This window comes from Hippocampus bargibanti, linkage group LG22 (genome assembly GCF_051943395.1).
Source record: "Hippocampus bargibanti isolate YZ-2025 linkage group LG22, ASM5194339v1, whole genome shotgun sequence".
NCBI lineage: Eukaryota > Metazoa > Chordata > Actinopteri > Syngnathiformes > Syngnathidae > Hippocampus > Hippocampus bargibanti.
The window spans coordinates 5,744,963-5,767,632 of NC_142755.1; the positions used below are offsets into that span (position 1 = coordinate 5,744,963).

The 22,670-nt window shown below is 37.7% G+C and overlaps 1 protein-coding gene across 2 annotated transcripts in view; it reads right to left on the reverse strand.

The window, feature by feature from the left end:
- Positions 1-10,261: 10,261 nt before the first annotated feature.
- The window catches only part of mtpn (myotrophin), a 104,597-nt gene continuing 92,188 nt past the window's right edge, over positions 10,262-22,670 (reverse strand). Inside the window, exons 5-9 of one of the 2 annotated variants that reach the window (XM_088988457.1) lie at positions 20,312-20,442; positions 15,158-15,270; positions 12,249-12,362; positions 12,064-12,147; positions 10,262-10,800 (exon numbers count right to left, since the gene is read on the reverse strand). In XM_088988457.1, coding sequence (XP_088844583.1) covers positions 10,714-10,800; positions 12,064-12,147; positions 12,249-12,362; positions 15,158-15,190 — 318 coding nt within the window. In that variant the 5' untranslated portion in view covers positions 15,191-15,270; positions 20,312-20,442 and the 3' untranslated portion in view covers positions 10,262-10,713. Of the gene's footprint in view, positions 10,801-12,063; positions 12,148-12,248; positions 12,363-13,691; positions 14,038-15,157; positions 15,271-20,311; positions 20,443-22,670 lie in introns of those variants that run through there. The other variant, XM_088988456.1, reaches the window with a different exon arrangement.

Sequence of the window (22,670 nt, forward strand, 5' to 3'; positions counted from 1 at the left end):
TTAACCTTTATTTATAATTTAATAAATCAAAAAAAAAAAATGTACCTGTAAAAGTGACCACTGTAGAAAAATATGCAATAAAACTATCAAATATTTTATGAAATAAGTTTAACATTTAATTATAATACATTTTTTTTTACAAACAAAAAGCATTTAAAAAAAATACATGTTAAATTATTTGACCAATATTGACCATTTTTAATACTGATTATTAAATTAAAGGACATATAAGCTAACATCAAATACTTCACAGTGTATTAGCATTGACTATTTGCAATTGCTTGTGACTTGAGCATTTTTTTCCCAGCTGCACCCTTCCGCGGTCATTGCCAATTCCAGTGAGAACGGGGGTTAAATGATATCTGCTCCCTTGTTGTTGACCAGCTTTTAATTTCCCATAAGAACGCCATCGGAATATTATCTGCCTTTTAAAAATCCACGAGCGAGGAGGAAATCAGATCTGCTTGTGCTTGTTTGTGTCGGACGCCGTTCTGTTTGCGGCAATACAAGTAGATATGAATCCCCCCCCCTTCCGTTTCATAAGCTTTGAGAGACACAACCGGAGATTACGAGTCGAAAAGCTTTTTCATGTGTTCGACCCCACTCGGACACTGGTGAAAAAAAAGTCAAATGACTTGACAAACTGAGGGAAGGTGAAAGTTATGCCGCTGTTGACCGCCATTGCAATGTCCATGAATCGACGATACGTTACATCAAGAAAGACTAGTATACCTGGAAATATTATACAGACGTTCCCCAACTTACAAACGAGTTGTTCGTAAGTTGCTTCAGTGCTACATTTTGTATGGACGGTACTGTATGTTTAAGGCTTATATAAGTACAGTAAAGTCTCGTTATATCGATATTGGTTATATCGATAGTACTGCTTATTACGATACTATTTCAATGAACGCAAGGAGAAAATTTACATGCCGCAGGATCGGATATATCGATACTATTTCTATGCACGCACGCAGAAAATTACATGCAAACAGGGTCAGATATATCGATAGTCCCGGTTATATCGATATTTTTTCGGACTCCCTTGAATATCGATATAATGAGACTTTACTGTATCTGTATTTTTGACTTTACTGTATGTTTAAGTTTTATATAAGTAGGTTTAAGGCTTGTATGAGTAACCTGTATTGGTTTGTACTGACAAAATAATATTGAATAAAAAATATGTTCTATAAACATATATACATGTACTACTAGAGAGAATACTACATATTGCAAATTGCTCCATTGTGAGACGATTTAAAGGGCAACCGACGCCGTTCAGGCTTTCTGATCTGATCTGTTGCGACAAAAATGTTCGTATGTACCATTGTTCGTAACTTGAATGGTTATAAAGAGGGGAGTGTCTGTAATGCAATCCGTAACTACCGACGCTGCCTGATTTACAAGATACGTTCTACAGTCGTTCGTAAGGTGAATTTGTTCATAAGTTGCTTCAGTGCTATATTTTGTATGGAATGTATGTTTAAGGCTTATATAAGTATGTTTGAGGCCTGTATCAGTAACCTGTATTAGTTTGCACTGAATAATAAACATTTAATAAAATATATGCTCTATAAAGATATGTACATGTACAACTGGAGTGAATACTACATATGTTACCACAAAAAATGTTCGTATGTACCGTTGTTCATAACTCAAATGTTCGTAAGTAGGGGTTAGTGTCTGTGTCGCGGTTTAACAACAGCTGCAGCTGGAACAAAGCGTTAACAGAGAAAAAAAGTATGTGAAATAAGTGTGTTTAAGCTTTATGGAAGAGAATACTACATATGTTACTACAAAAATGTTTGTATGCACCGTTGTTTGTAACTCGAATGTTCATAAGTACGGGAGCGTCTGTACTGTATATACTGTATGTTGATAGTGGACTGCTTATTTACTGTGCTTCTTTATGCATGTACGGTACTGTGTTCCACTAAATTTGGCCTTATAACTATTTTTTTTTTTTACTCATAAATTTACCAATACATATCGGCTTCACTCCACGCGCTTTTTTTTATCTACCGCGGGTGATTTCGGTACGCATTAACTGCGATAAACGAGGGATTACTGTAATATGATGTCAGAGAACCAATAGATTTATAACCTGGTTAATGAGCTCTTCCTGTGTAGGACTTTAGCAATTCGTAAATGAGTCCATGGCCAGATCTTCTACATGAAGATGACAGTTTAACAGGCTGTGTCTGTTCAACTCAGATTGACCCCAGATTTTCTGTGCTTCTATTGTGGGCCTTCTAAACATGAAACTTTTGAATATGATATATAAATATAATTAATGACTTTGCTGCTGTGAAATGTAAATGTATCCACTGTGAGATTAATAAAGGCAAATCCAATCCAATCCAATGATAACTTCTTCAATTAGCTATCTGGCTAGCTATCTATTTGTTATACTTTTGCTGTCTATTAGCTGTCTGGCTGGCTAGTCTAGCTGGCTATCTATTAGCTATCTATCCAGCTGTTACCTGGCTTTTAGCAAGATTTCTATCTATTTGAGTTATTCCGCGTTGAGTGAACGCTGGCGCATGTGGCTGCCGCTGCTCACCCACAGCAAAAAAAAAACTTCTCGTGACTGTAAAGTAACCTTGAGAGTTTTGAAATGTGCATATAAATGAAATGTGTTATAATTATTATCTGTTGTCTATGATATGGTTATGCAGTTTACAGTAATCCTTGTGACCAGAAGGTGGCAGTGTGGAGACATTGATCTCAGCGTTAAAAAATAAAAAATCCTGAAGATATCACGGGATTTTTTTTTCATTAAATCAGGCTTCACTGAAATCCTTCAAATCACGTTTTATGTATAATTTCAACATCCATTTTTTTGTTTTGAAAGTATGACATATTCAGCATCTAACACTGGCACTTGTCTATTGTCTATTTTCAAAGCGAATGTCAAGCACGGCGAGGCCTCGAAACCCTCTTGCTCAAAGCCTAGCGTCTCATTCGGTGGCATCCGTCACCGCCTTCCCCCAGTCAAGCCGTCACATCTGCTCGGTAATTAAAAAAAAGTCGAACGCTTGCAGACAAAAGGCGGCCATCGCAAAGCAGCCCAAATCAACCTCAGATCCAATCAACGTCTTTGGTGCAATGTAAGATCTGTCAAACGTCAGTTTTATTTGCGCCGGTTATGCCGTAATTAGCGATGGCTGAGGGGTCGTGTGCAATTAAAAGCAGACGACACAAAAATCTCAGCGGGTTCGAGGGTTGCTACGCCGATATCCAACGAGACCCCCCCCGACTGGGTTATCATTAGCGACTGGACGCTACAAACGATGAGTGAGGCCTTGACAGGCCATTAAGTGACGTCAGCCGATCATTCCCCGGGGTCGCTAATCAAAATGGCGGGAGGATGGAATTAATAAGATGGCGGCGTGAAAGTTGCGCAACTACAGTAAAGTCTCGTTATATCGATATGGGTTATATCGATAGTACTGCTTATTACGATACTATTTCTATGAACGCAAGGAAAAAAATTACATGCGCGCAGGATCGGATATATCGATAGTCCGGTTATATCGATATTTTTTCAGACTCCCGAGAATATCGATATAACGAGACTTTACTGTATTACAGACCGAATTACGGGGGGGTGGACAAAGGAGCATCTGCCATGCAAAATACAAGTCCCAAAAACCGGACTCCATTTTGGCTCAAACAGGGAAATCGTGGTCAACTGTTAGCAGGTATTTAGTCTGAATAATCATCCCTGTGGCGCGGAAAAAATATATATATATATATATATATATATATATATATGCAGTAAAGTCTCGTTATATCGATATTCAAGGGAGTCCAAAAAAAATATCGATATAACCGGGACTATCGATATATCCGACCCTGTTTGCATGTAATTTTCTCCGTGCGTGCATAGAAATAGTATCGATATAACCGGGACTATCGATATATCCGATATCGATATAACGAGACTTTACTGTATACAGTAAAGTCTCGTTATATCGATATCGGATCGATATATCGATATAACGAGACTTTACTGTATACAGTAAAGTCTCGTTATATCGATATCGGATATATCGATAGTCCCGGTTATATCGATATTTTTTTCGGCTAGTCTTTGTATATATCTTTGTATATATATACACACACACATTTAATACCGATCCGATGATACATTCCACGCGGTTTAACGTCACGACTAGAAAACCTTTTTTTCCCGCCACTTGTTTAAAGGACAAGCAACACCATTTTAGGTGTACTAACTGACATCAGAAAAACATTTCATAGCATCTAAAATACCCAAAACACACAGGCTGATATTTTTAGTCAAATGCAAAACACCAATAAAATGAGTTAAATTGTCCCAAAACTACTTCAAAATGACCTCGGAGAAGGCGGGTTTCACAAGGTCCCGCCCCCTTGTTCGTGACGTCACTCTATGACATATTCGCCTTTGCCGAGAATCAAAACAATGGCTTCAGATTCGGAGAAGATGCTTTCTTGTTACTCATCCAGTTATGAATATGATTCAAATCGTTCTGAAGAGGAAAGCATAAATATTTGCATTCAATTAAAGAAGTCCTTCTGTGTCATTTTGAGGTGTCAGGACTCCAATGTAGCGTCCCAGAAAATGCACAAGATGGCGCACAAGCTCCGTTGGAAATGGGCTGATTTGTCTGCTGGGAATTTGTGTCAACTAGTATCAAATAGTAGTCTTGGTGCAACTCACAACGATTCTCCATCGTGTAATTTATGTAGTTTTCCTTCTAATTTTGCCATCAACACGAATTTTTCAGACCAAACAAAGTACCCAAAATTCATTGTGTGTCGCTTTCTCGGTCAGGGGCGTTCCTTCAGTGACGTAGGGTGAGGACTCGTCACCAACTCAAAAACAAGACTTCCGGAATATTCAGCGTGAGTCTTAAAACATAAAATATAGCTATATGCCGTGGAATCTTTGTAAAATATGCTCAGTAGAAGTCATTTGAGACAAAAAAAGTTTTCGAATAGGAAGCCAGTATGCTAACTTAGCAATAATATGCTAATGGCGACAAACAGGAAGAGTGAAACGCATTCAAAAGTGGCCTTCCCTCTACTCCGCGATGCATTTGTTAGTTGCATGACTGCGTAGATAAATGGCACCATGAAAAGCATTCAACCCCCAAAACCCCTTCTACTTCTTCTGTTTCGTAAACATTCGTTATCACGCAAGATGGGGAATAAAGGTGCGCAACAAGCGAACCAAGTGCACCGCGGCGGCCATGATAATCATGAAGTGTACAGTAAGAGGGCACCCGGAAAAGGTTAATAGAGTGCATGTGATCTTTTTGTCCCGATAAGACTCAAAGCGAATTAGCCTGTCTGCTTCGGGGGGTGGTGGGGGGTTTGGGGGAGCGATGGCGGGCAACAAACAGGAAGGTAATGAAGGAGAACGAATACAGGAAATACAAGAGAAGCTCAAATCAATGGCGTGACATATCGCCTTGTCTTGTTGGGAAGCGCCGTCAATGCGGATGAATGGCGCCGTTAAAGTTGATAAAACAGCCATTCGCTACGCCCCCCCAAAAAAAAAAAAAAAAAAATCTCAACAGTCGGGTAGTATTTACATTAACTCATTCACTGCCAGACCATGTGCCAGGGTTTTTGTCATTTTCACTCAAATTGCAGGACCCACGGAATACTGAGTTTTAGGGCTACATCAACATTCAATGCAGCATAAGAAGAATACAATACAAAACATCCGAATGGCTGTCTGGCTGGCTGGCTATCTGTTAGCTATCTCATAGCTAGCTAGCCTTTTATTAATTTGAGTTATTACGGGTTGAGTGAACGATGGCGCATGTGGCTGCCGCTGCTCACCCATAGAATAATTTATCCTGTGACTGTAAAGTGGCCTTGAGAGTTTTGAAAGGCGCTTACAAACGAAATGTATTATTATTATTAATATTATTATTATAGCGCTTTGACAACAGCTGCAGCAGTAACCAAGCGCATCACAAAATAGTCAACATTAAGCAAAATAATAAACAACAGTGACATGAAGGCAACATTTTAGAATGTAATTTTAGAATTTAAATGAAATTCTCATTTAGATGCGACTGTTTGGCGTTCCGCCTGCATCAAGCTTGAGCCCACTTTACTTAACTCATTCACTGCCAGATGATGTGCAAAAACGTGTCCACTCCAGTGCCAGGGTTTTTGTCACTGTCACTCGAATTCCAGGACACACAGAATATTGAGTTTTAGGACTACATAAACATTCAATTCATCATAAGAAAACTTGAATGATTTTCTTTCATCAGAAAAAAAAAGTTAATTCCTAAATTCTGGAGTTATATGAGCCTGAAATGGGGGCAGTGGTAGAAAAATACAATACATACATATTGATTTATATAGCGCTTTAACATTTGATTGTGTAACAAAGCGCGAACATGAAAAAAAGGAAATGCTGCCTCCTTGTAGAAAAGAAAAAACATTGACAGAGGCCATGCCCAGCGCTTTATCGGCACACAAGCATGAAAAAAAAATGAAACCCGAACAAATTCGGGAATAGCGCTCTCCATCAAATTCTCAATTCCAGGATAAATTTGGCAATGGCAGTGAATGAGTTAATGGTCAAGTGTGTCGAACACACAAGGAATTTAAATGTCTGCTGGATTTGGTGCGTATAGATCGGTAGCGCCTGCCTGAGGGGATTCGCTGGAAAAGGTGGTGGGCAGGGTGCGAAGGGTCCAGTAAGAAATATATTGTCGCGGAAAATGTTTCGCAGATTAACTCACGGTACGATTATAGACGACCTAGCGTTAAAGAAGCAAAATCACATGCCAAAATCATTTTAATAATTAATAATAAATTCAACAATGGCAGTGAATGAGTTAATGTTAGATGCCGATTCCTCATTGGGAGAAAATAAGTTATAGATTAGTAACAGATCACCCGTAAGATCAACTAATGCACAGGACACGGATTTGATAAAAGATGAAGACAGACGGAGGCAAATATGCCCGAAAGGCAATCAAGAGTCCGTATTAATTATGCTAATGATTTGGATTTGCTACTTCATTAAGCAGCATGTTGAGCCGTCTGATGACAATGGAAGTGACACTTTTAATGTGCGCAGCCAGCACACGGATGCTAATTACGGCATCTGTCAATCATCGCCGATCGGGTTTGGTCAGCGGCATGCCAGCGGCAGAGCCGACGGGCGACGACGACGTTTAATGAGCGCCTTTAATTCACTCGTCACGGAGATGTTGGATTTAGAGGATAGGTATGCATCTTAATTATAAAATACTACTACTACTACTACTATTACTAATAATAATAACAACATAATTCTAATAAAATAATAATAATAATTATAAACTACTACCAATAATATAAAATTCTACTACTAACTATAATATAAATACAATTATAATAACACTAAGAAAAATAAAAATCTAAACCACTCCTATTATTACTAATACTACTACTAATAAAAATAACAATAAAAATAAATAACAATGCTAATAATAAAAATAATCATATCATTATAAAATACTACAAATAATAATACAAAATGCTACTACTAATAAGTATAATAATAAAATATATACTAATCATAAAAACATTACTAATACTACTACTAATAAAAATAACAATAAAAATAAATAATAATGCTAACAATAATAAAAATAATCATATCATTATAAAATACTACAAATAATAATACAAAATGCTACTACTAATAAGTATAATAATAAAATATATACTAATCATAAAAATAATAAAATTATAATAATATGACTAATAAAATAATAAACTCTGACTACTGTGATTACTAATACTACTAATATAACAATAATAATAAAAATAATATGGCTAATAATAAAACAATACAAATAATCATATAATTATATACTACTACTAAAAATAACAATAATAATACAAAAAGCTACTACTCATAACTATAATAAGAACATAATACTAATAATGAAAATAATTACATTATAATAATACTACTAATAAAATAATACTAAAAAAATATAAACTACTACTACTATCATTACTACTACTAATAAAAATAACAAAAAATAACAATAAAATTATAAAAAAAAAACATATAATTATAAGCTACTATTAATAATAACAAATGCTACTACTATAACTATAATAATAAAAAAACATGAGAATTAAAATAATAAAATAATATACTATGAATAAAATAATCATAATATAAATTATAAACTATTACTACTACTCCTAATAATAACAATACACAATAGTACTACTACTACGACTAGTAATATAAAATATAATGATAACAATAATAATAGTAAAAGCCCAGCGTGACAGCTCATGGGCTTTAGAGCGCCTCATTGTCATATCAGAGGAAATATACGCCGTCGTGTGGCAGCGATTTAATGGTCGCCATTTGATTTTTCGGTGAAAAGGAATCTTTGGCCATGACAAAATGAATCAATTTGCATTTTTTTTATGCTACTCAAGGGGGAAAAAAAAGCCACACATTTGTGAACTAGCTATTCTGTTATGTAACTTGACGTTACTTGACTCAAGACAGTTCCATCTATGAAATATGTTTTTTTTAATACTTGGACTATGTACAGCACAGGTGTCAAAGTCAAGGCCCGCGGGCCAAATCCGGCCCGCCACATCATTTTTTTCGGCCCGCGAAAGCAAATCAAACTTGTTAAATTCCATGATGATTGCTAAAATCTGAGCCAAAATTTCATATTTTTGGATGTCAACCACAATAAAAGTCATTATTCTTGACTTCAGATTTGAAAACGAGTTATTCATTAATTTGCTGTGTGCTCTAGTTGTAATATTTGAAGGGATTTAAACATTCTAATGACTTCCCCAAATTCATAACGGCCCTCGAGAGGAAACCACAACAACAATGTGGCCCGCGGCAAAAAATGACCCCTGATGTACAGTTTTATTTCCCAAACAATTTTTGCACAGTTAAAAATTTCAGTCTTACATTACTACAGTAAAGTCTCGTTATATCGATATCGGATATATCGATAGTCCCGGTTATATCGATACTATTTCTATGCACGCACAGAGAAAATTACATGCAAACAGGGTCGGATATACAGTAAAGTCTCGTTATATCGATATTCAAGGGAGTCCGAAAAAATATCGATATAACCGGGACTATCGATATATCCGATATCGATATAACGAGACTTTACTGTATCGATAGTCCCGGTTATATCGATATTTTTTCGGACTCCCTTGAATATCGATATAACGAGACTTTACTGTATATGCATATAATATTATATATATATATATATATTTGTTTTTATCTTTTCACCCTTTCAATTTTGCGGCTGTCGATTGAAAATTCCCCCCAATTGTGGCACTATTAAAGGCTTTCTGATTTTGATTATTTTATTAAACTGCAAAATAAAAAAAACTTAAAAAAAATAAAATCCCCGTTTATTTAACACTGCAAGTTTTTTTGGTCACTTTACCGCCTAAAAATATGCGAATGTAAATACCTCATTTTTTTATGCAGATGTCTAATGTGCTGGGGGATCATCTGAGCACGGCTTTTGTCGTTACAATCTGGCATTTGCGCACTAATTACCGTAGCGGAATCCGAGATGTCAAAGAGGAATTGTCCAGGGAAGATGCTGGGGGGCGGGGGGGAGGGCTTGTAGTGGGAGAGAAAAATGATTCTAACTCAAACTATTTGACAGACAAAACATTCCTTTGTCATTGTGATCACAAACAGATCAGATTAAATGAACGTTTATAGAGATTTTTATTACTGTTTTTTTTTTTTGGTTGTTTTTTTTTAAACAGACTTATTGTCACATAAAAGTCAGCGAGACCGTTTCTTTTTGAACTGTTTTTTTCTTTTTCTTTTTTTTTTAATACACCATAGCAGTTATTTTTGTTTGAAATCAACCGATAGAGAGAAAGAGAGCAACGACATGTCCCGGCAGAGTTGACATGTATCCAAAGCGAATTCAAGTAGAGGGCTGGGGGGGGGGGGGGATGAGTGGGGAAAGGGCTATTACTATTTCGGAAAGTGGATTCACACTGTCCACTTCACTGCAAAACAAACATTCAAATATCGCTGGCTAGTTTTGTTTTACTGTTAGCAGGATTTTCTCCCCCCTCTGACCCGCAAAATAAAACATTCAAGTGTTGTAGTTGTTATGAGCCAGCATTGTGATTGGTCAATGGACACAGGAAATACAATGCGCTATGAAAACAATACAAAAAAAAAGGAACTTTCGGGAGTAGTTGCGTTATTTAAAAAAAAAAAAAGAAGATATTTCAACACAGTGCAATTCTACGAAAGACATTTGGAGACACACTGAAAAGAATAATATATATTTTTTTTCTGTTCAGTGTGTCCCCAAACACTCCTTTGTACAATTCGGAAGCCAGAGAAGCAAAAAAGAACACATGATCACGGCTAAGAGCAACTTTTGTTCTGAGTGCTAATAAGCTTTGTGTTTAATCAGGAGCGACTTAAGCGCGCACCCTCCACCGATCCTCCCGTTTAATGGTGATTAACCCAACAAAATAAAAATAAATGAGAGAGGGAGAGGAAACCACACCCGAGAGACGTGAGAAAAGAACAAAAAAAAAACCATGAAACAGGGAAGATGAGGGGCTAACAAAAAGAAGCAGTGAGGAGAAGACCACCTGGTTTCCACGCAGAGTCCCGTCTTGATGCGCAACGCCCTTTGACCCCCGCCCCCATCACTTGAGCAGCACCATGATGTGATCGTCGATGGGCATCTCGGTGACCATCTTGCCGTCCGGACCTTTCAAACTTTTATCGGCGCCCTGGAAAGGACAACACGGAGGAGGTTGAACCAAGCTGACATTTACATGATTCAAACCTTTTTTTAAAGAAATTAATTTATGTATTTTTATGTGGACATTATTCTTTTAATATTTGAAAAAAAATCAGTTGTATCTTTCATTAAAATATTTTTAAAGCATTTAACTTATTCACAAACGTATTCTTGAATTAAAAATATGACAGAGCGACATTCTCAAATTTGTTCGTTTTTTTTTTTTCATGCTTGGGTGCCGATAAAGCAATGGCCCTGGCCTCCGGGATTTTTTTTCCCCTTTCCACAAGGCGACAGCATTTCCCTTTTTCCACGTTAGCGCTTTGTTCCAGCATCTATAAAGCGCTATATAAATCAACATGTATTGTATTTTGTACACCTGACCCCATTTCAAGATCATATAACTCCAGACCCATATAATTTAGGAATTAACTATTTTCTTCCAATGAAAGAAGAGAGTCTAAAGTTTCTTACGCTGCATTGAATCTTTTTGTAGTTCTAAAACTCAATATTCTGTGGGTCCTGGAATTCAAGTGACAATGACAAAAACCCTGGCACTGGAGTGGACACATTTTTGCACATGAATTAGTTCATTTCTGCATTTTTTTATGTGCAACTAGTTATGTATTTCGCAAATACATTTTTAAACATTTAATATTCACAACAGCAAAAAAAATTGTTAAGCAGAATAAAGGGAACTTTTATGCATCAAAAAGTCAAAAGTATGGACCAAAAACATATTTTTGAGAGGGAAAAAGTACAATTTCGGCATGGTCAGAACTCACGTAAACACAGATTCGGGTTAAATTGCCTTTTGAAACGGGCGACTCCGTGGCAACAACAGCAAAGTTAGCACGAAAAAGTGACACGTATTAGCGAAGGGGTCAGCTCCCATGGTCAACCGGGAGCGCACAAAGGCCTCTTGTTTGCTGGCAAGAGCTGCCGTGAATGAGCCACGCCAGTCAGCAGGCTCTTTCTAAGTTCAAATGAGGTCGTGGTGCAGAAAACACTCCAAATGTGGAGTAAACAATAAACAAACGCAGCCCATCTCAAAGACAATAACAAGATTTTAAACCCCTGCAGAAACACGGATTTTGCTCCATTATACTCCGAAAATCATTCCACGCCGCTACGTAGCTTTTTTTACATGGCGACTGCAGTCTCGTCAATGTTTTAAGCGAACGGCTTCATACAGTAGGTGCACGTGATTATATGAATTACTTAATTCCACAAGTAAAATACATCAACCAACCTGTGCTAGCAGGAACTTGACGCAGGCGACGTGACCTTCGAGGGAGGCATAGAACAGCGGAGTGAGTCCATGTTTGTCGGTAGCCTGCAAATGGGACGCAGTGCGCCGCTTATTGGAGGTGAAGACAAAAACAAACAAGAAAAAAAAAACACAAATGCATATATTGGGAACATAATCCTGGTTACGTTGATATCTGCTCCCTTGGAGATGAGGAACTCCACCATGCGGGTCTGGCCAAAGTCGCAGGCAATGTGAAGGAGCTTCCTGCCGTTGTCCAAGGTCCGGTTGACATCTTCAGTCTGCCATGCCCAAAAGAGATAGAAAGGGGGTGGAGGGTGGAGGGAACGTAACAAATACAGTGAGACCTCAATTTACAAACACCTTAACTTACAAACTTTTCATCTTACAAACATCAAATGTATGAAAATTAAACCTTATAATAAGCACTATTTTCATAATACACACCCACCACGGCTGGCGGAGTGATCTTCGGCGGAAGCACACTACTGAACAGCACCAGAGGTTAAGTTACCAACAGTCCTTATGGATGGTGACTCTCCTTCCATAAGCCATCCACGACCATCGAAAAGGTAAATAAAACTTTATTATACAGCACAATTTATTTCTTTAATTACAGTCCTCATGTAATGCACCTCTCTTTCCAAACAGCAATTCCCTTTGACCTTCCGACGTCCAACGCCACTCCATCAAGCCATAAATGACCATCACAAATGTAAATAGTGACTTTATGATACAATGCGGTGTATTTCTTTCATTACAATACAATAGCACATTTATTATACATAGAATAAGGTATGTTGTGTGTAGTTTTAAGGCTTATTTACTTGAAAAGTATATTTTATGGAAACCCGGGAACGGATTATTCCCATTTTAATGGTTTCCTATGGGAATATTTTTTTTGAAATACACACTTTTCGCCTTACACACTCTGTCTGGGAACCAATTAAGTTCGTAAGTTGAGGTCTCACTGTAATGACTTCCTATCAGGAGTGACGGCATGAAGATGTGCTTAAAAAAAGCCTAGCCTAACAGCTAAAGTAGTAGAACATGTTTGGCATGCTCCGTTATTTGACGGATGCTAATCGGTAAACAACACCTGGAGGACAACCATGGGAGTGGTGGAATGTAAGGTGCGAAGGGGTTCAATCAAATGCATGCTCGAATTAATTTGTTACGCAAGCTACTGGTTACCAAAAGCCTATCTAAGCATGCATGTCATACACAGCCTGAAACATGATTCTGGTGGAGTTAATGTTCATTGAAACGAAAGCTAAAAGCTGTAACATGACGACAGGTACGTTCCTGTCAGCGACGTCTCCCAAAGCGCGTCACAATGCGAGCGAAAGGCAACCTACCAACACATGGAAATGCCAAACATTATCGGTTAAAATCACACTTCGACGTAACTATTTCGTTAAAGACTTGTGTGACAACCCCACGGGCCCAAAAGAACGGTTCACGAATCAACTTAATGACGTTAGCCGAGCGGGGCTAACGCTAGCATGCTAAAGCACTTTCCACACGGCGGCCACTTGTCGGAAGAACATTAAACTCGCTTGAGTGAGCACAGACGCATCGGATAGTCCTCCTGGTTTATTGTCTCTCACCGTCCTCAGATTGTGTTCGACCACATCCATATCGCCGGTCTTCACCGCCCAAGTCAAATGAGTGTCCCCCATTTTGTGCGTGTGCTTCTTAAAAGTGATGGTCCAGGAAAAAAAAAAGTTAGCTTAGTTGCTAGCGGAAGGTAAAGTGTTCTTATGGTCGCGGAAAGCGGGCGACTCAAATGTTTAGCCCAAAATGACAGCGAATGGTTTTAGTTTGAGCCGAAAGGTGACAAAAATACGGAAGGAAGCTGAAAGTAAATCTGGGGTGAAAAAGGCAAATTAGCAGAAAGGGATCCGCCTTACTAGGACCGGCACTTCCGCTGTCGTCACCCTCAGGACTTCCGCTGTCGTCACCCGGAAGTAAAGAATAACAAAGGAGAAACGCGAAATTCTGATTAGCAACACTTTGTTACATTTAAACATTTTTAAATTCAATTTGCAACTCCAAAGCAGTATACGGTGTCACTGTTGCAATACTACAACCACAACTAAAAAATATTCTTTTAATTACGATTATAGAAGCTCAATCACATCAAATAAACTATTGTGTTTTTTCAGCACAACCAATAGCTGTAGCATTACTTTTGCAAACGATTTCACCCCAATATACTGGTACTACTAATGGTAATATTAATATTTACATGATAACGTGCATATTATTGCCACACTACTCAATGTATGACAGCTACCACTCATTTGAATTTTAGGATTCTCACACATCCCAATAATAATATACATTTTGCAGTACAAATGTTTGTAATTGCAATGCTAATATTGCTTATTATTGATATGGATACAGTAATTAGTATTATATTTTGATTTAGGCAAATCATATTAGGTAGACGAATGGGTTTCTGTCAAATTATTATTATTATTATTTCTTTCATAACTTTGCTGCTGTGAAATGTAAATTTCTCCACTGCGAGACTAATAAAAGCAAATCCAATCCAATCCAATTAGATGCCAAACGTATAACACAAAAAGAAAAAGCATGTACAGAACTCAGATTGTTAATCGGTCCATTTGCAGCTACGCGAGACATACAGGGATGGACATGCTATCCAAATCCTTGTAATATTGATCCAAACGGACAGTCGGGGATGTAGGAAATAGTTATGACTACCTTGACCCGTCCAAGCTCAAGAAGGGGAGCTCGAGGGGGGAGTCAAACGTCTCTTTGCGATAGCATCGCGCGCCTTCATTTCCTCTGAGCTAACCTTGTTGCCCGGACGAATGCTAGCGGCGTTAGTCTGCTGTGCCTTCTAAGCCCTGACACCAATGTTGCCATGATATCTTGACACGGGATCAGCTGCTCATGAAGAAGAGGAGTAAAGAATCAAGACGCCATTTTGGATATTATTGTCCAGCTCTGCTTGATATAGGCACTTTTCTAAGCTAACAGTCGAAATTGATATTGTGACTGTGATAATACGGTCTCAGGAGTGACTGTTTTAGTATATCAATACCTCAGTGGGGCCTTCAGTTGATGCGGAGATCATTAATCCGACTGTGGATTGATAATACTCACATGGTGTGAGTGTCGCTTTCTTTGTTTGAGCTCCTGCAGATTCTCCCTCGCCTGTGTGATTGAGTTCATTATAGTTAGAAGCGTCAATGTCAAGACAACATGGCCGTAACAGAAAGACGAAGCCGCACCAAAGCTAATTTAATTCATCTATTTACGGCGGCGTCCAAGTTTTTGCCTGAGAAAAAGTCATAAAGTGAAAAGGCACGCCGCCTCCGTTTTTCAATCCATTTGCGGCACAATAGAGGTTAGCTAGCTATCTAGCTGGCTGGCTAGATAGCTTTCTGGCTGGCTAGCGAGCTATCCATCTGGATATATATTAGCTATATAGCTGGATAGCTTTCTAGCTAGCTAGCTGTTGGCTATCTATTAGCTAGCTAGCTAGCTGCCGTTCTAGCTATTTGAGTAACTTCCGGGGTGAGTGAACGCTGGCGCGTGTGGCTGCCGCTGCTCACCCACAGAATAACTTATCCGGTGACTGTAAAGTGACCTTGAGAGTTTTGAAAGGCGCTTATAAATGAAATGTATTATTATTATTTATTATTAATAATAATAGAAGTTATATTTAAAAGTTTCAAGGTTAGTTGGCCGCTGAACACAAGGCCCACAATGGAAGCACATAAAATCTGGGGTCAATCTGAGGTGAACAGACACAGTCTTCATGTAGGAGATCTGGCCCTGGACTAATTTAAGATTTGGCTCATTCACAGGAAGAGCTAATTAGCCAAGTTACAAATCTATCAGTTCATGGAAATGACAACCAATTAAAATGTCTATGTTCTGTTGTTTTATGGACGTTGATGCTTGGGACGTCCAGGGGCGTGGTATTCAAATGAAGATTTGTTTTACTAATGTGTCACTTAAATTTGCATATATTCTCAATAAATAGCATGGCGGAGTGCTGCAGAAGTTTGGTCATGAATAGCTACGTCCCCTGCCGGCAGTAAAGGACAATATTCCTGTGTTTGAGCCTTTGTTCACAGTATCTGAACAAACACAACTCCATTTTTTACACACCCTCCACGGGGCGGGAGGGAAGGACGAAATCTTAACTCCAACCGACCCGCATCCGCCATTTTTATTCGATTATAACTCTCCGAGGATTCTCAGCATTACTCTAACGGATGCTCAAACGTCGCAATTATACAATTTAGTCGACTAATTCCACACGCATGACTTATTTCGGGATTCAATCAGTCTGTACGCAATAACAATATCACGTCGTAATTCAGCGAGCGCGTTGAGTCGGTAATGCAATTCATATTGAATTAGTGTGCATGGTAATGGGAAGTAAAAAATGGGGCGCGCGGATAAAAGTAGCCTGTCGCCCCCCCATCTCTTTATACCTCTCTTCTTTTTTATTCATCTAGCTATCCAGCTATCTAGCTAGCTATCTAACTCGCTACCTACCTCGCTATTTGCTATCTTGCTGGCCAGCTGGCTACCTAAGTCGCTACCTACCTAGCTATCTATTAGCTATCTTGCTAGCCAGCTAGCTATCTAGCTCGCTATCTATTAGCTATATGGCTATCTGGCTATATATCTAGCTATCTATTAGCCTCTGTATTAGCTAGTTAGTCAGCTTTCTATCTATTTGAGTTACTTCTGGGTTGAGTGAACGCCGTCTCATGTGGCAGCCGCTGCTCGCCCACAGACAAACCTAGGCACTTAGGAATTAAATGTATTATTTTTACTATTACTATTACTACTACCCTACTACCATTACTACTGTTACTATTACTATTACTACTACCCTATTATCATTACTACTACTATTACTACTGTTACTATTACGACTACTATTACTACTACTACTACTACTACTATTACTACCACTATTACTACTATTACTACGACTACAACTACTACTACAACTACTACTGATACTATAACTACTAGTACTACTACTATTACTACTACTACAACTACTACTACAACTAATATAACTACTATAACTAGTATTACTCCTATAACTACTATAAATACTATTACTATTACTATAACTACTATTACTACTACTACTACTATTACTACCACTATTACTACTATTACTACGACTACAACTACTACTACAACTACTACTGATACTATAACTACTAGTACTACTACTATTACTACTACTACAACTACTACTCCAACTAATATAACTACTATAACTAGTATTACTCCTATAACTACTATAAATACTATTACTATTACTATAACTACTATTACTATAACTACTATTACTACTACTATTACTACTACTACTACTACTACTATTACTACCACTATTACTACTATTACTACGACTACAACTACTACTACAACTACTACTGATACTATAACTACTAGTACTACTACTATTACTACTACTACAACTACTACTCCAACTAATATGACTACTATAACTAGTATTACTCCTATAACTACTATAAATACTATTACTATTACTATAACTACTATTACTACTACTATTACTACTACTACTACTACTACTATTACTACCACTATTACTACTATTACTACTACAACTACTACTACAACTACTACTGATACTATAACTACTAGTACTACTACTATTACTATTACTACAACTACTACTCCAACTAATATAACTACTATAACTAGTATTACTCCTATAACTACTATAAATACTATTACTATAACTACTATTACTACTACTATTACTACTACTACTACTACTACTATTACTACGACTACAACTACTACTACAACTACTACTGATACTATAACTACTAGTACTACTACTATTACTACTACTACAACTACTACTCCAACTAATATAACTACTATAACTAGTATTACTCCTATAACTACTATAACTACTATTACTATTACTACTATTACTACTACTACTACTACTATTGTTATTATTATTATTATTATTATTATTATTATTATTATTATTATTGTTATTATTATTATTATTATTATTATTATTACCATTATTATCGTTATCGTTATTATTATTATTATCATTATCATTATCATTATCACCAAACCGCACATTACGCAGAGGAATAATTTTACGCCATATTTATTTACATTTAATCATGCTACTGGTCTTTATGTAGTCATTCAAAGTAACTGTAAAACTCTGGAAAAGGCTGCGGCGCTGAAATAATACATTCCAAATTATAAATCGTCTTCCTTCACACTAAATTGATATTTTTGCTGCCAGTTTGGGCCTCTCGCCATGGTTTTCAATCAATTTTATGTTCACGTTGTCTTAAATGATATACCTCGGCGGAGAAAATATAGGCTCATAACTATTTATACGGACGGCTACAGTAAACATGATATGCCCTCTTGACCTTTAGTAGGTTGTAAATCATGATTATTATTATTTTTTTAATAGAGGAAACGCTAGAATTGGATCTCTTTTATTAACCCGGGCGGTTTCAATTTATTCTCCCGCGAAAAAAAAAAGCCACTAAAATGAGACGCTTGCATCGTTCACTCTCACAGCAGGGTCATTTCCCAGTGTGTCAAGTAACATCTTGAAAATCAGCATTGAGAACTTTGAGGATTTTTCTTAAAAAAAAAAAAAAATATATAAATATATCACTAATATGAAACTGCATGGGGGGTGGGGGGTGGGGCACAAGAGGAAACAAGTTATGAATAATTTTCCACTCGGTAGAGTTTCGGTGCCATCGAGCAAAATGTTTGAAATATCCACCGAGGCCTGCAGGATGGAGATAAAGGTGCATTATTCAAGCATGCGATGTACTCCATTACAAGCCTGATGATGATATAAAGTGGATGGGGAGAACCTCAAGTGGTGTGAATAGCTTATTTGTGGCTAGGTGTCGATAGCAGGGCGCCCTCTAGGGGTCAAACTATAAACACCATCTTGAACCGGGAGAGGGGGGGGGGCTCGGGGGAGATAATAATAATAATAATAATAATAATAATAATAATAATAATAATAATAATAATAATAATGCATTTAATTTATAATCTACAGAATCTGAATCATCTGTATTGGCCAAGTATGTAGAACATGCGAGGAATTTGTCTCCGGTAGAACACGCTGCACTAGTATCATCATAAAAAAAAAAGACATGACATGTAAATATGGATGACATGAATAAAGGCTAATCCAATCTAATCTAATCTAATCTAATTCCTGTATGTAACATGAATAACTGCGAGACAATGAGCAAAGTATATAGTAGACAGTGGTTCAAGTGAGTACAGAACCGGAGCGAAAAAGATTAGTCGCTGGAAAAGATGGTGGGCAGGGTGCGGAAGGTCCATATAAAACATTTTTTTTAAATTTCATTTGTACAATGTTATGATGTTCCAATGCCTTTTTTTTCAAATTTTGCCTAGCAACAAGTGACCTCAAAAAAGGTTCGAATACTGTTCGACAAGTGCGAAAAAAAAAAGAAAAAAAAACTCAGCGGTATGGTGACCTGACAAACTACATAATAATAATAATAATAATAATAATAATAATAATAATAATAATAAGTGACCTCAAAAAAGGTTCGAATACTGTCAACAACAAGTGCGAAAAAAAATAACTCAGCGGTATGGTGACCTGACAAACTAAATAATAATAATAATAATAATAATAATAATAATAATAATAATCATCATCATCATCATCATCATAATTATAACAACAATAATAATAATAATAACGATAATAATAATAATCCTAATAATAATAATTCTAATAATAATAATCATCATCATCATCCATTTCTTTTATAAGCGCCTTTCAAAACTCTCAAGATCACTTTACAGTCACAGGACAACTTTTTCTGTGGGTGAGCAATGGCAGCCACACGTGCCAGCGTTCACTCAACTTCGAAACAAAATAGATAGTAAGCTAGCTAATAGATAGCTAACAGATAGCTATCTAGCTAAAAACCTAGATAGGGTTAGCAAGATAGCTAATAGATAGCCAGCCAAGTAGCTAGATCAATAAAGAAGTATTTTCAGCGAATCAGTGTCCTCTATCTAATCCGGTTTTGTGCATCCTCTTCTCTCACACCAGCTACCTTCATGTCTTATTTGACAACATCCATAAACCTATAAATAAAATAAGTAATAATCATAAAAATAATAAAAAACTCACCTGTATGTATCAGCCGCCGTCATCGTTCCACGTAGAAGATACCTCTCATCCATCACTCGGACATCGACTCCCTCCCCCTTCTGAACAGGCCTTAGGTTGTGGGGTCTCATGTCAGCCTCCCGTGTGGAGACCTGATAGGATGTGACAAGTTTATTAGGCACGAATCAGGAGGGTACGTTTCTCCCTTCGCGGCGCTCCCGTCCTTTTTTTTTTTCCCTGTCACGGGTGACGAGATCCGCTCCCCTCGCGTTGGCTTTTCATCTGTCTTTGTTTATTCAAAGCCCAAAAAAAGGTACGGGGTGGGTGGTGGGTGGGCTGTTCTTGATGTTATCAGTGCCAGGGAAGAGACACCTTGGTGGATTCGTAAACAGACACGCATTTGCAAAGTATCAAAGAAAACCATGAGTAAAAATCTGCCAAGATGAAACAAACCTGACAGGGTGAAGCAAACGCATTCACAGTACAATGACCTGACACGGTATGGTCGTGCCGGGAGTCCTTTTAACTGCCACTGATTGGATTCCAAAAAATTATAAATTATTAATAATATAACAAACAGGTGTTGGTCATTCCAATCATTGGAATGACCAATCATTGGAATGACCAACACTGAATACTTAAGAAGTCTTGTTTTCGAGTTGATGACGATAGCTGACATGACGTCATGTAAGGAACGCCCATGACAGAGAAAGCGACACACAAGGCATTTTGGGTACTTTGTTTGGTCTGAAAATCTTGTGTTGATCCGTGTTGTTGGCGAAATTAGAAAAAACATAAATAACGTGCTGGTGAATCGTTCTTCTGACTTCAAGACAGCGCCGCGACAGTGGCTGCCTTTGCAGCAGCTCCTGTATTTTGTTTTTCTACTTTCATTCCTTTCATAACTTTGCTGCTGCGAAATGTAAATATCTCCACTGTTAGACTAATAAAGGCAAATTCAATCCAATCCAAAGTTAGCTAGCCAGCTAATGGATAGCAAATAAATAGTGAATAGTTAGCCAGATAGCCAACAGCTAGCCAGCTAAAAGCCAGTCAGCTAGACAGCTAATAGCTAGCGAATGGATAGCAAATAAGTAGCGAATAGATAGCCAACAGCTAGCCAGCTAGACAGCTTCCAGCAAGCCAGCTAGAGCGATAATAGCGAGCCAGCTAGCTAATTTATAGTGAAACAATAGCTAACAGATAGCCACACAGCCAACAGCTAGCCAGCTAAAAGCCAGTCAGCTAGACAGCTAACAGGTAGCGAATGGATAGCAAATAAGTAGCAAATAGATAGCCAGATAGCCAACAGCTAGCCAGCTAGACAGCGAATAGCTAGCCAGTTAGCTAAATTATAGCTAATAATTAGCTTATAAATAGCCAGCTAACAGCCAGTCAGCTAATAGCTAGCGAATGGATAGCGAATGGATAGCAAATAAATAGCGAAGAGCAGTTTCCGTCAGATCACGACGAAACTGAAACCGTCTGAAGGAAACAAATTGCCGTTGAACTAAATGTGTTTCTTTCGCTATTTTGCGCTAGTGGCTGTCAAAATGCGTAAATGGCGCAAGGGGGCAGATGCATCCCTGCTACTTCCACATGAGGTCTAATTTCCAATAACGCTAGGGTATTTATTAGCGTCGGAACCCTCAAATGGGAGACACGGGAAGACAGAGTGCCTATTCCAGGATTACCGCAAACTAGCTCGAGAACTGGCGTTACTTTTGTTCCTTTCCATGACGTTGCGTCTCATTTGCATAATTGTAATTTGCCTCTGTGGCCAAAAAAAAATAAATAAAATAAAATAAAATCCGACGGACACCCGCAGGTAGCGACGAGATGAGAAGCTTTTCCCACCTTCTTTTTCTTTCCGCTTAAATTGCCGTCTCGGGGGGAAAAAAAAAAGCTTGCATTTCCAGGTGGCCATTTGCTTTCCTTTAATGACATCTTGCAACAGATATCTTTTTTTTTCAAGGGGGGTTAAAATCAGACGCACTTTTTTTTTAACCCCCCTCCTGCTGACCATACCTTTTTCCGAGACTTTCCAACCCTTATTACTGGCAGGGTTTCTCCGACTGAACGCCCCTATTTGGCTAATGAGCTACGAAAGAAGAGCGTCTAAGGTTTCTAACACGGTATTGAATGTTTATGTAGTCTTAAAGGACAACCGACGTCTCCGGACAAATTGTGTCCATAATTCGTAAAATGGCTTCAAATGACTTCTACTGAGCGTATTTTAAAAAGATTCCACCGCATATAGCTATATTTTACGTTTTAAGACTCGCGCTGAATATTCAAGAAGTCTTGTTTTTGAGTTGGTGATGAATCCGTACGTGACGTCACTAAAGGAACGCCCCCTGACCGAAAAAAAAGACACATT